The 17326-nt window shown below is 39.4% G+C and overlaps 1 protein-coding gene across 1 annotated transcript in view; it reads left to right on the top strand.

Moving 5' to 3' along the window:
- slco2b1 (solute carrier organic anion transporter family, member 2B1) overlaps positions 1-8817 on the top strand; it is a 32159-nt gene extending 23342 nt beyond the window's left edge. The window contains exons 11-15 of the mRNA XM_003457683.5: positions 2505-2649; positions 3724-3884; positions 4238-4302; positions 4822-4942; positions 5351-8817. Of these exons, the coding sequence (XP_003457731.1) occupies positions 2505-2649; positions 3724-3884; positions 4238-4302; positions 4822-4942; positions 5351-5510 (652 nt within the window). The 3' untranslated portion in view covers positions 5511-8817. The remainder of the gene's footprint in view (positions 1-2504; positions 2650-3723; positions 3885-4237; positions 4303-4821; positions 4943-5350) is intronic.
- The last annotated feature ends 8509 nt before the right edge of the window (positions 8818-17326 follow it).

Below are 17326 nucleotides of genomic sequence, written 5' to 3'. Positions count from 1 at the left end.
AAAACCAATCTCTAATAAGTGCTTCATTTTTTTTTTCAACAATTGCATCTTTTTTGTTCAATTGGGTGCATTTTATACATTAATGATACGCAACTTTTGCCCGTAATAACAGCAATCAGCAAGGAGGAGTCGTCCCGCTATTGTGTCTCTTCTTTTGATTATATTCACAATAGCTAGCTATTGATATTATTGAGTAGCCAGGGTTCCACACTTGATTTAATTCCTTTATGTCTGTATTTGTTTTTAATGTCATCTCTTGAAGACACAAAATATCATAGTCTAGCTTTTTTAAGAATTCAACCTTCTTTTCTCTGCTCCTTTCATATTGAAGACCTCTAACATTAAATGTTATTATTTTAAAAGTACCCATAGACACGTTAAGGGAAGGTCTGTTTCAGGATCATTACCTTAAAGGGGGCTAGGTCTATTGTCCTTACGCTTATCTCTTCCACAACTAGAGGCAGAGACACTCCTTTTCCTGCCTCCTCTCATTTCGTTGACAGGCTCATCGAGGGCTGGGTGGCTTTTATTGAAGAAAGTCTTCCGTCGTTTTTCCGTTTTATCAGGTAACGCAGAGATTGCCAAAGAAGCCGCCTCTGTGAGGGGGAAGGATCCAAGATCCTTGCTATCTCCGTTGCTTTATGATGCATTATCACTGTCAAGTTCCTCGCCATCACTACCATTCTTGTTCTCACCGTCAGATGTTTCTATGACCTAGTTATCATCCAGCTCTACATCACTTTCGTCTCTTCTGTCACTTGATTGCGACGGGGGAGGGGCAACTCATCTTGAGTATTTTGATCATCCATTTCTGGGTTATCTGATCCAGACAAAATCAGCAGTAACTGTGAGGCCGGTGTTGGGGAGGAGGGGGGAGGAGGGGAAAGAGCTCCTCTCTCTTGAGAGGTCAAAGGGCGGTCCGTTGCTTGGGAAGGTTCCTCCAAAGAAGGAAGATCAGAAGTTTCTGAAGGTGGAGGTTGCTGGGAGAATTTAAGTATGTTAACAAAGGACTTGGGGCATTTAAAGAAAGTGTGCCCCTTCGCACCACAGAGGGAGCATTCACTTTCATTATGACAGTCTTTAGCCTTATGGCCCAAATCACCACATTTCCAACATTTAATAGTAGGGCAATCCCTCGCTTGGTGATCTTGATAAATGAAACACCTCACTGTTTGACAGGGTAAATAATCCTGCCATTATTGGGGCCCAACGAAATGGAATTAGGAATGGGTACTATGTGTCCAGCTTCGTCTCTCTGCATACGAACCTTATATTTCCGCACTCCATACCAAAAACCAAATTTGTCAACTGGCTTAACAGGGGGTTGGAGAATTTCGCAGTATCTTTTCAGATACAGCTCTATGTCTTGGTCTGGGTTTCTCCCGGTAAAGAATTGAACAACGAGAGTCACTATCTCTACCTGGACAGAAGACTCCACCTGCCAGTCTTTCCATTTGGGATGCATTGCGTTAGAAAGTGATATCTCCAGAAAACAACGTAGAGGTGCCTCTTGGAGAAAGCACAGCTCAAAGTCTCTTTTATTAGGCAGGGCGATGAAAGATCAAATGTCTTGTGCATTCACCCAAGCAGTTTGCAGAAGTAACTCCTCAGCAACATAATCACGGGACGGGGGATCCCCGTTTCCGACGTGTTTAAGTCTCACCCATAAATTGCTGAAGTTAGAAGCAAACGGTAATGGTAAATATGGGGGCATGATTGTTTAGACCCCCAAAATGGCGGATCGGGCCAAAATCCTTTCCACGCCCACCCCCGTGACATCACGCTCCAAAGCCCTATTGACACACAAAGCAAATGTCCCTTTACCATATACATCAATGATTTGTATTTTTTATTGTATATTCAGAATAGATTCACCATAACAGGGATCTAAGCTTGCCATAGATGGCGAACAAATTTTCTCACTTGTTATTTATAATACCACAAACTCATGAAAACTAGAACTAATAGAACTGAATCACTGATTTTAAAAAAAAAAACTAAGTTACCCACTGTTAGGGAACTAATATCAGGGAAATAATGTACTGCAGTGGGAAATTAATTTCACTCCTGACTGTGAACTTGTTTTACCAGCAATGGCAGCAACTAATTTCCCCATACGCTTATAGTTTAAGGAAAAGGATACCACTGATAGTAATGAAACTGCTTTCAATCAACCATCAGTTAAATGGTTCATTTAACCACTGGTGGCAACCAATTTTACCTTTGGCACACAATTTACTTCACTGCTACACTGCAAATTAGGTGTGATTCACAGGTTTCTTTCTTTTGTTGGTGATTGGGCCTTTGTGTAGCTGATACTGAATAAAGCCTTTGACACCTCACTTTGATAAAAATCCAGATGAACTTGATAAAATGATTCAGAATATAAAGGCTCATTTTCAATATTTTAAATCTTAGATATGTTAATAATGCTTATTGTAGGTATCTACAGCTTCTTTTTTCACCTTTAAAATGTTAATAAAAATGTCTGTTTGTATTTTCAGCTATGATTTGTTTCAGTGCAGTTCTAGCTGTCACTGTTCTGAGGAGGCGTTTAACCCGGTCTGTGGTTCAGACGGCATGGAGTTCAAGTCTCCTTGCCATGCTGGCTGTCAATCTGTAGAAACAGACAACTTCAGCAAAGTCGTGGTAAGACTCAGTTAATCCTCTTTGCAGACATTTTTTCCCGTAAACCAATCTGTTATCTCACATTGTGACTAAGGCTCAGTTCCAAATGCTATTCAAATTTAAATTCAAGTGGTGTGTAGTCACAAGGAACTGGCATGCTTTCTGTGATGGTTTGCTGCCAGTTCCCATTTCATTTGTTTTTGCTCTTAGGAAATCAGTGGCATCATATTACTTGAGAATATGAGCCATTCAGACGTGGAGGCAGCAGAAACGTTTCGTTTTCTCTATCATTCTTAGATATACGCTGGCTTTATTTCAGACTCTTACACGCACACCATCATCGTGTTGATATTTGTGTAGCCTGAACATTTAATTCTGTGGAAGAGGCCCTGAAAGGAAACAGACCACAATAAACTGCACTGAGAAGCAAATTTAGCTGCTAGTTCATTATTATTATTATCATTATCATTATTATTATTATTATTATTTCATTTGTAGGCTTGAGTTTTAATAGCTTACAGCTGTTCCAAGGTGGTCTCACTATTACAGATGTTAAGCTTAAATTCAGTGTGTGCTGCCAGAAAGGATTAGGGGCTCACACAGGGTTGGTATCTTTAGGAGTGCCGCATGTTTGTGTCACTGTGATGGTATGAGTGTCCCACTTTTCATTTTACCAGTCTGTCTGTGAATTTCACAATGAAAGTGAAAGTAAAAATACAGGTTTTAAAGAATCTGAACTGGGACTTGGAGTAATTGGCCAGATTTGCAAGAAATTCTACATCCAGATGTTGCAGAACTCTCCCAAACCTCTCCCACTGTAAGAACTTTTTTTTGTAGGTGTGACAGAACGTAATGGCCTCATGAACTTTGACCTCCCATGATTTTGTGAACTCAGTTATTCACTGACAGAATGAGTCAGTTTCTAATCCAAGCACCATTTCTGACTTTATGATGAAACTGGCACCGGCAATACTTGTATATACACTAACTTCATTATTTAAAAATTATTTTTACAAGAGAGGAAATAAAATCCAAGCAGGTTTATTAAAAAAAACTGTACAAATAACAGATCTATTTGCATGTGCGTTTCTGTAGAACTACAGTGAGTGCCGGTGTGTCGGTGGCCTCGGCTTCGCCCTACCTCGGAGCTGCGGCAGTGGGTGTGAGCATCTCCTCCTACCCTTTGTGGTCCTGCTGGGTCTCACTGCCTTCATCGCCGCCTTTTCCCAAACACCATCATGCATGATGATACTCAGGTATGAAAAACATAATATAATGTCAAATAATGGGGAATGCTTAAGTCAGAGTGTTTTCATTAGCAACAATTTTAAGTAACTTAAAGGAAGGAAACCAAAACAAAAGTTTTATGAAAAAAAATAAAAACTTGGAAAGCTGCCTTTCATTCTCTACAAAGTCACATGACAAATTGTTATTTTTTTGACACAGTCTTTAGCCTTTAGCCAAATATTTGCACATTCCAGTCAGGTACGACTTTCTTTTCGAAACTTGTGAAGAATCTTGAGATTTCTCTGCAGATTAATCACTCCATTAAATAACAGCTACTGGCAGCCTGTTTTTCCTTATCATGAATGTGATGTCTCTGCTGCAGGGAGGTGCCTCCGGAGGATAAGTCTTTTGCAGTGGGAGTTCAGTACATGCTGTTCAGAGTCCTCGGTAAGTCATCGCATACTTTCTCCAGTGATACGAGGTCTGTGGTTAAACTCAAAGACCTGCTGAAGGCATTTTGATGCTTATATGCTTAGATGCAGTTCCACACACTTGTTTCTGGCAATGCTAAGAGTCAGTTTTACCATCTTGGTTGCTGACAGTTATTTAGTTTTTGTCTTTTGGAGCCAGATGTGATTATACTTGGACAAGACAGTATAGTGCTAAGAAACTTTCAGATAAAAATCCTCAAATCTCAGCCACCAAAACTAGTGCTGAGACCTACTGGACAAGCTGTTCATACAGTTACCACACAGTGGCCATTTTACTGGTCAGATAATAAGTTAAAAATGCTCCAAAAGGCTCCAACAGCACAAACATGGTCAGGGATTCCAGTTAGCCAAGTTGAAGCCAAGCAGACAGCTAGCCACCTGTGTCACCATCCACCTCTCAGAGAGGCTGCACTGTTTAATAATTTGGGGCCAAAATGATGATTTTAACTGAATATTCATCTTGGTCTCTTTACAGCATTCATGCCCGGTCCGGTGTTGTATGGTAGTGTCATCGACACCACCTGCATCTTATGGGGCAAGAAATGTGGCAAGCAGACTTCCTGTCAATACTACGACCTAGAGCGCTTCAGAAACAGGTAAAAGAAACATTTGAAGATACTAACAAAATACAAAAAGTGGTTATTAACTTTATTTGACTATTGAAATGAATGCAGCAATCATTCCTTCTCATAGTAGGAAAGATTAAATTGTTATTTATATAAATATTGTGATGCATTTTGTGAGTCAGGCTGTAAATCTTTTTTTTTAAACGTTACAATTTCATAATCCTTATCAAAAAAAAAAAAACCAACAACTGAAATGAACACATTTTCTGCAGCCATAAAGACTTAAAATTTAACTGCCAGCACAGAATAACACTTTTCTAATTGTCAGTAGAGATTTCTGGCTTTGTAAAGCATTCTGTCATCTGATTGCATCCCGGACTAGCCCCCACCCGTCAAAACAACCATAAAAAAAACATAACCACCTGTTTGTGTATTCAGGTTTCTGGGACTGCAGGTGGTCTTTGTGTGTGGGGCGTTGCTCTGCTACCTCCTGACAATCGTTGTCCTGCGGAAAAGAGACAGGTATCAAGAAAGGGATTACCAGATGGTGAACCAGAAAATATCAGAGAATGCCAAAGAAAAAGAACTGATGACATGAAGAGGATTCTGAGAAAACACTTTTCATGGAGACTGCATAGGTAGCTTTTTTCTATGCTGGTTGAAAGGACCCTGCCACTAAGCAGCAAATTACTCGGTCTGGTGAATGCTTCACTTATAACGGAGCAATGTGCCTGCATTATAAGGCAAAAAGATTTTTTTTTTATCACTGTTTTGTTTATACATCATGGCTAACATTTCAGAATGGTTTTCTTGTTTTTATATCGAACTTCTTAATGTGACTGACAGCATGTACTTTACATTACACTTATACATTGTGACTATCCAACTTTAGTGTTTTGGCTTCCCTCATGTTGGGTTTTTGTAGCCAGAAGTGAGGATAAACATAATATATGCAATCATATACTTAAGCACATCTATATATATATAGTATAAGGTAAATGATCAAAAATATGATGTCTTGCTATTGAAATTTAGTTAAAGTAACACTTGCCTGGCTTGAAAATAAGGAAAAAATATCACTTTGTAGGCAGACACATGAGTTGCTATTGGCAACGTGTAATGATAGGACTACACTGTGGGACACCACTGTACCAAATTCCACTTCTTCTGCATGTATAATATTTCCTGTTTTGATGTCTATATGCACTCTCATATATAAATTATGCGGAAGATTGTGCTGCAGAATTACAAATCAGTCGCTTTTCAACTGCTTCTGTAATTACAGAGTCAGCCAGACTCAAGTGTCCATTAGAGAAATTGAAATGAAGCCAGCAATGAAATGCAAAAAAACTGGGCACTTCAACTGTGGCCTTATTTTCCAGCATCTGAGAATGGACCTTGGTTTAAACACAGAAACAAAGGAACAAACACTTCTCAGCATAATAACATTGAGCTAACAATTTAAGATGAGCTCATGTCCTTTAAATGCAAACACAGACATCTAAATTCACATTTCACAACCATCAAGGTCTGTGGAAAAAAAGGTTTATCTTCTTTATTGAATAATCAGTAAGATGGCTTATCTAATCAAACCCATAAATGTTTACCAATATCTCAAAGAACTTTTAGTTCCAAGCAGAAATTGTCCATGTTAGCATAAAGTCAGACAGGAAGCTCATAATCTGTAGTTTTAGTTATAGCAAGGCTGCAGTGCGGAATGAAGATCATCTGGATTTAGTCAGCGTCCTTTCACTAAGAGAAAGAATTTTCACGTTAATGTACACATTATTGTGAACATCAGTTTCCAGTTTCTTCACGTGTCACTGCTTAACAAACACTTAGCGAGTAGCTGCAGAGTGTTTGCAAACAAGTCGGCACCTTTCATACAAACTTCATACAACCCTTGCTACTGCAAGGAACGTTGTACTACAGCACACTATACCTGTTTGTGAAAAATTTCACTGACTGCTAGCAAACTCCAGCAATGAATCACAACCAACCGGTGGTTGCCAGGCAGTCTTTAGGCCTGTGGGACTGGGGTGAAGTAAGTTACTGACACCCTCAGGTGCTGCGTAAAAATACTCACATTGTAAAAGTGGACCTTTGCAGTATATGTGCATGAGCCTGATATACAAAAAAATTGTCTCACTAAACATACTTTATTTAACCATTAAGAACAGCCTTGGTTAGAGTAGTGGCTTACAAAAAGCAAAGGCATAAAAAGGAACATTAAACATTAAAAGAACAGCAGACTTCCAAAAACATGTCAGTAGGCCCATTGGTAAAACGGTGCCTCTGGTGGTGGAAGGCTTAGTTACATTTTTCAGATGTAATTATGAAAAGTACCTTTAAATTTGGCAAACTCTCTAATAATGAGCTCAGTGTACTTACAGTGATCCCTGTGACCCCAACGTTCAGGCTGCAGACTGCTCTAAATATTCACTTTATCACAGTTTTTTCTACTTTTTCTACTTTTGGATCTATGAGACATCGCCAAGAGGCAATATCCCTAATATGGTCCGCCTACCTGCTAGTCAAACTTTCTGTTTACAAGGAGCATTTGAAGCTGTCTTAAAGGTGGAAGAGCTAAAACAGCTCAGTAAGGTGGCTACACAACAACCTAGTATGAAACAAAGTTTATTTTGAACTGTGAATCATGCACACAATTACAAATACAGTTGTTACCTCTGATAGATCAATGTGATTGTTGTCTTAAAGACAATATATCTGCAAAAGCATCGCTATAGGAAGAAGTTTCAGATGTGAAAAAATGTGGTCATTATATCATTTCCTGCACATCGGTTAAATTACTTCCAGCACAGATTCCTTTAAATCACATGTTCACTTTCACATTTAAATACGTAAACAGAAATCTTATTTCAACATTACACTAATGAGGAAGCTTCAGCTTTCATCACTGACCTCCTGCTGAATATTTTTAGTGTGCCATCATTTTTACTGGAAATAAAATGAGAGAGAAACGTCCCTCTGTAAAGTGAATATATTTGTGCTGTGATCTTGAAGAGAGCGAGCAGCTAGGCCAGCTTGTATCAGACAGAGGGTGGACTGAGGGCTGAACCAGAGCCCAGTATGAGACGAATAACAATTATTGTCAACTGTGAACCATGCAAAGCTACTCTAGTAGAGCTCAAGAATAAAAAAAATATGGAGTTATATTGAGCAGAAAAGGTTTTCTATATGGGGGAACTAGAACTTTACCAGAACACTGTGACGGGATTCTGGAGTCACGAAAAGACTTCAAAGAGATTAAAGAAGAAAAAACTAAAGACAGAGGGATGGCAAACAAACAGAAAGTACAAAAAGGCGCCACGACACTATTTTTATATGAAAATGTTTGTAAGAATGTTTTTAACATGTGAATTCATGAGTTTTATTCTTCTGGCACAAACGGATCCTGTGGAACATTTTCCGAGTTTTGATGAATTTAATCCAGTGAGATGTTTTCAGTGTTTCGTCATTTTTTTATAAACTGTTTTCTACAAGTTTGATAAAATTATATTGTGCTGAATGTTTCAGTGTTTGTATGATAACCTTTCATACTCAGAACGTTATTCTGTAAATATTTCTATCCAATTGAACAGTGCATAAAGGACACTGGCTTTATAAAAAATATATGAAATATATATCATTTTCGAATAAAGTGGAGCAGTATAACTAAAATACCAATTGAAATGCGATGGAAAAAAATGGTAATTTTCTTTTGTATTTTTTTGTATTTTTCAAATTAATTGACACATTTAATGTTGAACAATTTCTTGCTTGCTCAACTTATAAAGTGTTTATTTTTCCACATGATTTGTGGACATGTCTACATTGTTTACTGCTTTTTTTATGTAAAAGATAAATTGTCAAATAAAAAGCAACTTGGTTTTTCTGACCATTTACTTTTGATTTGTTTTTGTTTCTTTCCTTTTTAAATCCACTTTAAAGTGTCAAATTTTAATGATTTTTTAAATTGTTTTTAATGTCCTAACACCTTTAGGATATCTTTATGTAGCGGAACTTGTTTTAAATGTTTTTGAATAATTGTAGTTTTCATTGTGTTTTGTATGTGACAGCATTGGGAGTAACAGCATAATTTCAGTAAATTAAATAGAAGATCTTAATATTAGTGCCACTTTTATCTCTTAAATTCATAGAAAATAAGGAAAATACCCGCACTTGGCTTCTTCCATATTAAAAAAAGTAAGTTGAAGGCATGAAGACAGTGTTATAGAAAAAAAGAAAATCAAATTAAACGTGGTATCTATATGTAATGTATGTATAAAAACTCGGTTTAAACATTTTACATTAATACTTTCAGCATTTTCAGTGTTTGGATCCACATCGCTGCACCACAGATGCCACCATTAAACACAGGAGGTGATCTTAGATTCACATTAAAACAAAAATGTCGCTCACGCGCGCGCACACAAACACACACTCTAGCAGATCTGTCAAAGTGCGATCGAATGTCCTGAAGCCTAAACAGGCATTCTTTCCAACTGACAGATTTATCGAGCTCCTCATCAAGTTTTCATGAAACATTCCAGCTTTGAGGTCGGACCACCTGCACAAACAGGCAAGTTCAGGCAGAAGCTTTAAGATGTCATTGGATGTCAGTTGGAGCACTGATGGTGTGTCTGCTGCAGGCTCAAACATGTGCGCTGCTCCTACTTCAACACACAACAGGTATGTGCAAAGGCGTGGCATGTGGCGTCACACTTCAGTGCAGCAATTCACAATACAGGGTAAATATTTCACATCGAAATGTCAATAAACCCAAAGAAACACAAAAACTAACAGAGACGTGAAAAGTGATTAAAAACAACTGTGATGAAATTCAGAAAGAAAACCATGAAAAGCAACAAAAAATGAACAAAAATATACAAAAAGTCCAAAAACAACAATGAAGAAATGCAGACTCTGCAGCATGTTTTTAAAAGTTTATCTAAATGCCTGCAACAGTTTGGCCTGAACACAGCTGGTGAGTCAACCGACCACAAAAAAAAACATATAAACCTGAAAAAAAAAACATTAAAAGAAGAGATGCAAAGCCAGAACAACATGATACAAAGTCAACAAAAGGAGACCGAAAATGGCTAAACAGACTGAAAAAAACCAATAAGAGAAAAATAAGAAAAGAAACATTAATAAGCAAGAAAAACACAAAAACACAACCAGATAAAGAGCAGCAAAAAGCTTATGTGCACCACCCACACTGTACAAACTGCAACCTATCAGATGTATGCAGTTTTGGGGTGATTGTTTGTTTTTTAATTTCTAGCACAAGAGAAACCTTTGATTAAGATGGAAAATTATTAAAATGTCCCGTCTTCTTGTTTGTTTCCTCACTGCTTGAAATCTAAGGAGCTTGGAAAGAAAAGTGTCTGGACTTCTTTAAGTTTCACCTCTCATCCCAGAAGCTTCTTCAGTCTTTAGACCAAATGGGGGAGAGTCCCAGACACCAACGAGGGAGAATCAGAAGGACAAACTGAACACCACTGTCCTCCGTTATGCAGCAGGTTTGTCAGAGAAACTCAGAAGAGTTTTCTCCAAGCATGACATCCCAGTGTACTTCAGACCCAGAAACACAGACAAAAACTGGTTCACCCGAAAGACAAAACTCCAATACACAAACTTAACAACGTGGTGTATGCTGTACAGTGCAGCGAGGAACGCCCAGACATCTACATTGGAGAGACCAAACAGCCACTTGACAAACGCATGGCACAACATAAAAGAGCCACCTCCACAGGACAAGACTCAGCAGTTCGTCTGCATCTAAAGGTCAAAGGTCACTCTTTGAGGATGCCAATGTCCACCTGTTGGACACAGAAGACAGATGGTTTGAAAGAGGAGTGAAAGAAGCCATCTATGTCCACTGTGAATGACCATCTTTAAAGAGAGGGCGGGGCTTATGACACCAACTCTCTGCCGTCTGTAATGCAGTTTTGAGATCCTCTCCAAGACGCCTTAACGCCCACTCAACTCTTGGGCCTTTTGACCTCAGTAAGTCACATGATAGGGTGGGGCAGTGTTTCACAATTTGTTCACCCAAAACCTCTGCTGAGAATGACCCACACCCGTTTTCAGAACTTGAAAGTCATGAACTGTTCTGAGCAGACAGCGCCTCAGCACATCAGAGACTGTCTACCCCCGTCCCTCCACCCCCACCAGTTTGCTTACAGAGCAATGCCAGCACAGAGGATGCCATCACCGTCACCCTTCACAGAGCACTGAGCAACATGGAGAACAGGAAGAACTACTTAAGAGCTACCTGCCTCAGTCAGTCCGACTCGACCGAGAAGACCCAGCAGCTGCTGCACTTCCTCCATATCCTGAGGAAGAATGACCTGGACCAGAAGTTGCTGCTGGCCTTCTACTGCTCCTCGGTGGAGAGCGTGCTTTCCTCCTGCCTGGGTTTTTGGTACTCAGGGGCCATGACTGAGAATAGTAAGGCTGGGCAGAGGGTCATTAACACCACCTAAAAACTCATTAGCTGCCCTCTGTCACCCCTGAAGACCAGATCCTACCGTCTCAGGTAAACCAGGGCCATCACAGTTGACCTGTCGCAGCCCAGCCACCACCTGTTTGACCCGCTGCCCTCTGGACAGCACCTCAGGTCAATCAGGTCCCACACCTACAGACTCACTATCTGAGCCATAGTCTGAGTAATCCTCATCACGCAGGCCACTCACACACAGACTCTATACTCAGGTCAAGTCCTTTTGGACTGCTTCCAAACACTTTGTTCTCCTTTGTGCGCCTTTCTCTTGTTTTGTATATATTCGTCTCGACTGTACATCTCTCTTCTGTTTGCAATTTATTCCTGATGTCTTTACTATTTATATTCTGTTTTTTACTCCTGCCGAGTTTGCCTGGGGCACGAATAATTGTGTTGTACATGTACAATAACAATAAAGGGCTATTCTATCCTATTCTATTCTATGATCAATGGTAGATCAACAACCGTTTTAAGTGAAAACTCCCACTAGGCTTTAATATCTTTTATTTCATCCGCTTCTCAGATGAAACGTCTTCAAGAAAATTATGTTTCAGTCGCTTTTCTTTCCAAGCTCCTTAGATTACCATGACCGGGATGCCTGAGAACCTACACAGACATACTCCTGGAAACAGGAACAATCAAAGCTCTGTGATAGCTCCCATTTCAATGTAGGGCTCTCCAGGAATTTCAACATGATTCATTTATTCAAAGGCAAACTTGGTTCAAATCCAGAAATAAGCATGTTGAAAAAATCCATCCAAGTTTCATCTGTGTGACGAACAGTGAGCTCAAGAAAAGAAACTAAAGAAGGAGAAATGGCCCAACAGTGAAGTTCAGGCTGTATTCATGTGTTAACAGTCTTCTGTAGTGTTTCCTCTCCAGAAATCAGACAGGCTTAAATGAAGAGATCAGAGCGAGTGTGTGAAGGGCTGCACCCCACAGTTCCACTTTAAACTGCTTCTTCTTCTCTTACCTGTGAAGCCTTTAAATTGAACCTGTCCCTCACTACATTAACTGGAAGGGAGAGGGAGGAGAAACATCCTGAAAACACGTCCTCATCCATCTTCTCTTAGGTATTAATATTTTTATCTTAAATGAGTCAGTATTTTATATTTTACATCAAAGCCACTTACATATTTGTTGAACACTGGAAGTCATGCTAAATAAATGCCAGTAGATCAGCTGGTAGACCTCAGCAGCAGTATTAAATCTCCTCCATATTTAAACTGCTTCAGCTTTTCTACATCTGCAAGCCCCTTTGCAACCCCCCTCCAGTCTAGCTCCTCCTTTCAAGCTGTCACTGAACTAAACAAATATCATCATTATTAGCTAGTTTTGTTAGCAGGTAGTATTTTTCCTAATGCTAATGAAGTTGCAGAGCCACCACAGATATAATGAGACATCTTTTAGATCAATAGCAAAATATATGTATTTTTATACTGCGACTAACTGGTAACATCTCAACTCTTTCAAATTTAAAAACTTAAAGTCAGTCTGTGAGCCCCAGTTCTGTGTGGGAAGTATGAAAAACAAGAGGAGAACATCTCTCGTGCTTGATCTCAATGAATATCATTAGTAAAGTAGATATATGGTGGGCCTGGCCTGTGGGGGGTCTCGCTGCTCGTCTTATTGCTCTAGGCTTAGACATGAAGCACAGACCAACATGTTCTCACTCCTAATGACCAGTTAGGAGTGAGGAGCCTGTTTTCACTCCCGAGGCGTAACATCCCGACGTTTTGTCACGTCCCGCGGCGTTCCTGAGGAACGCGAAAGGTGACCTTCCACGTTGTTATGGTACGCGACGGATTCCAGCCCTGTATTGCAGCCCTAAGCCTAACCATAACCTTATTTGTAACCTTAACCAGCACTTTAATGATGTGAAATAGTGTGTTCCCAAGCGATTTTAAGGGAAAAAGCGAAGATGTGTAGATTGAGTCCAAACGGTTCTCATGTGTCCGCAGTTTTCCGAATTCGTCACGTAGGAACGCGTTGGGTGGCCGAAAACGTAATATGTTGACGCTTTGTCACCTAGCTTAAAATGTTACGCTTTGGGAGTGAGAACGTTGCACAGACCGGTCCCAGAACAGAGCCACGATGCCAAACATACAGAGGATCAGAGTGACTCTTTTTTTCTTTTAAACTGATGCAACATGCTTTCATCCTCTTACATTGTAGCGTTTCACAAAAAGGAAACAGTTTTTCAGGCTAAAGGTCTGTTTCATCATGATGTTGTGACACAGAGGAGGAAGTGAGCTTTCTCCTGTAGACGTTGTGCTGTCAGAGCTAAAGCACCACCCAAAAACTGCACCAACAGCTCCAAACACTCCATCTTCATCTGGGCTCTGTTGGTTTTGTAGATTTTGACAAAGCAAAATGTAATTTGAACCATGGCTCATATCGTAGGCATTCATGAAGGCTCAGCAGAACGTGCTCACCACAAGCTAAAAAAAGAAATACAAACTCGTATAACAGTGACAATTTCAGACTGCTGGATCAGCTTTTTTCTTTGTGTTATGTGAACCTCTGTATATTCTTTATACAACAGGTTTTTATGTAAAAATGATGCATGTATTATTAAATCAACTTTTCCTAGGCAGTTGATTTTTGTTTGTTTCGGGGTCAAATTTTAAATTTAATTTGAATTTAATATCTTAATGCCTTATTATTTTTTAGTTTGTTTACGTGAGATCTAACTGTTTTGTTTTTAAATGAAACTATTTTAAAGGCTTTTATTTTCATTTTCATTGATTGGGGACTTTGTAGTGTTTTAATACTGTTCGTTTTACTTTTGGATCCAGTATTTCTCTTTGTCTCTGTCGGATCCTTGAGTTCTTCTAATCCTGGGATGCTCTGCTACCTTCACCATGAGTACCTTTGCTTTTCTCCAGTTGTTTTGACTTTTTTCTGATTATTTATTTATTTATTTACTTAACTTATAGTTGAGCATTCCCACTTTTTGGAATAAACGGAGCCTTTTAAAGCTAGAAGGGGTCGAGACAGGAGGCACAGCTGCTTATTATAGTTTTATGCCAGTATCGGGAATGTCACAGCCGCAGCTTCCTGATTGTAAAAAAGACAATCTACCCCTCCATCCGAACTTTTGTCCCTTAGCAATAAAAAACGCGGCAGCTTTCACTTGAGTATAAACATGACCTCTAACCTCCTTCTTACTGCTGACTTCAGAAGATTTCCTGTCAGGCGTCGTTTCCTCCTAAATTCTTGCATGAGGTCTTTGAACCCATCTGTCACTTTCAGTGAATTTGAAGCTGACACTCGTGTTTTGGTTCAAAGGCTACAAAGACTCCCAAAGACTGTTTGTCAGATGGAGAAGGACTACAAAATTCAAGGATTCTGTCATAAAAATCATCCCAAAGTTTAATCCAAATATCCTCTAAAGTATCAGGATTTACCAAAAAAAACCAAAAAAACATGTTGGATCTTTTTGTCCAACAAGTTTTAACAACACAAATTAATTTCACTGCCGCGTCTTTTCCCACATTATCTGATATCTATCTAGATCCCAGGCGTCAGCAGACCTGAACCCTCGCCTGCAATCAGCTTGTGAGTGCATCCACCTGCTGTGTGCTTTGCCAAAGCTCCTGTTCTGTTCTCACGCTGATGTTGTAACGTGTTGGCTCCCTTTGACTTCCTGCCCATCCTCAAACACTGAGTAAACAGTCTGTAACATTAATCTGACGTCGTTCTCTGTCACAGCGATCGTTTATTCAATCGCTTCATTAATCAGTCTCATGAAGGACTCTGGTTACTTCTGTCTTACAGAAAACATTGTGGGAAAACTTTACAATTTTTTAATTCTACATTTGGAAAAACTGACAACTAAGAGTCAAATACACACAAAAGGACAGAAAATCGTTTCAAAATGAAACAAATTGACAGAATAATCAGGACTCTGTTCCAGGAAGCAGGTTCACAAACTGAATTTAAGAATCACTCGAGTTTATTATATCTGAGATCGTGAGGTCAGTGTTTTTAGTTCCAGAAAGGCCGGTCAGAGTTAGTTTGACAATTAGCCATCATCAGAAGAGCATGACTCACCATGGCAACAGATAAATAAAGGCCAGAACCTCCATTTTAATCCACTGGATTGAGGAATATGAATATGCTCGTGATACCAGGAGGAGAGATGAACTGCAAAAAGCACATTTTTTTATCGGACTCTGTAATTTCTGCCATTACGGAAACAAAATCATTAATAAGATTTAGAAGATAACTTGGATTTAATCTTTAATCTAATCTCAGTCTTCACTGATACAGACAAACCAGGTCAATGATAGTGACCATTTCACACAGATGGAAGAAAGAAGCAGGGAATTTTTTAAAGACTTTAAAAAGTAAAAGCAAACATGTTAGAATAAACATTGAACTATAGAGCTGTCTGTATGTTGGACAGATACATTTGACATATTTCATTTTAATTTTAGAAGAACCAGAAAGAACACAGACTGTGGACAAAATCAGCTGCTATGATACGGGGTTTATCCGGGGTCATCTGGAAAATGACTCGTGCTAAACCGGATCCAGTGTGAATCCTTGATCCATCTGGGAACTGCCCTGTCATGCATGTAAATTCCAAGCTGGACCTGCTGATCTGTTACAGAGCCTCGGATTCCTTCGGGTGAATCCGGTTCTGGGTCGACCGACTGAGACTGATTTAGCTGACTTTCAGTAGAAAATATATCAAGTCTCAGAATGCGAACCTTTAAAATGTTGTTTGGCATCATCTAATGATTCCATCTGAATTTCAACATGAAATGTAATCAGATTACAATCAGACTCTCTGCAGCTGCATTTACATTGATTGTGTCCACTCGACCGAAGGTTCTCTGCTGCCTCTGACGGATTTCGCTGAGTGTTTGTCGCCCTCTGATGGAGACTCAGAGATGTTGGATGGTGACTCTGGACTGCATGCAGAGTAATAATCAGCATGTCATTAAAGTACAACCGTATACTGTTACAAATGTACTCATTTACATTACTGCATTTAAAATGTTGTGAACTGTGTGAACATTGAGGAGCATTACCAGCAAACTGTACTGACTCAGTCTGACCTGCTGATGTGATGAAGTCATGTCAATGTTTCTCCTCAGCATCCTGCACCTATTAAAACATGTTGCCAGTAGCGCCCTCACAAGGCCAGTTATAGAAGTCAACATAGGAGTTTTTCAGCCTCCTGCAGTCCCACAGGCTTATATGTTATTTGTTTTTTTATTGTTAATTTATGATGTGATCTATAGTGTTTTCCTGAAACTGGGGTCACCATTTCTGTTGCTCATGTATGACAATACTAATAAAGTTGTAGTTCAGTGGTGTTCATAACACACACTTTGCAAATACAAACTGAGCTCTGTCTCATGGTTCCCTCTTCTCACCCTGCTGAAGTTGCAATGAAATATAGACTAAAGAACTGGAGAGATGTCTGAGAGCTGGAAGAAGCCATAGAGCAAAACATTTGTCATCGGGAAAACCTGGAACAGATGCAAATGAAGCTAGGACAGTAGAACATGAATGCAATTCAGTTCAGTTTTATTTACATAGCACCAAATCCCAACAGTCACCTCAAATCACCTTAAACATCCCCGTCAGCTCACAGTTATGTTTATAGTACAGAGATTAAAGCCTGCACAGCTGGTGTGCTAGCAGCTGTGTGAGGATCTAAATACTAATATCAGCAGCTAAGAGACACTCTGATCTTACTCCAAACTGTTCTCAGGCTCCAGATTCTCAATGAAATTTTGTCTTGCAGTTTACAACTAACTGTTAGTTTGATGAATATGACCTCGATGCTGGCAGCATAGGACCTTCTGTTATTAATACATTTAATGTATGTGGATTTTGATGATGCTCTAGCTCGTTTGGTGGAACCTAAAATTCGCTTTAGCCCAATG

This window comes from Oreochromis niloticus, linkage group LG10 (genome assembly GCF_001858045.2).
Source record: "Oreochromis niloticus isolate F11D_XX linkage group LG10, O_niloticus_UMD_NMBU, whole genome shotgun sequence".
NCBI classification, from domain to species: domain Eukaryota; kingdom Metazoa; phylum Chordata; class Actinopteri; order Cichliformes; family Cichlidae; genus Oreochromis; species Oreochromis niloticus.
This window is presented reverse-complemented; position numbering and strand designations above follow the sequence as displayed.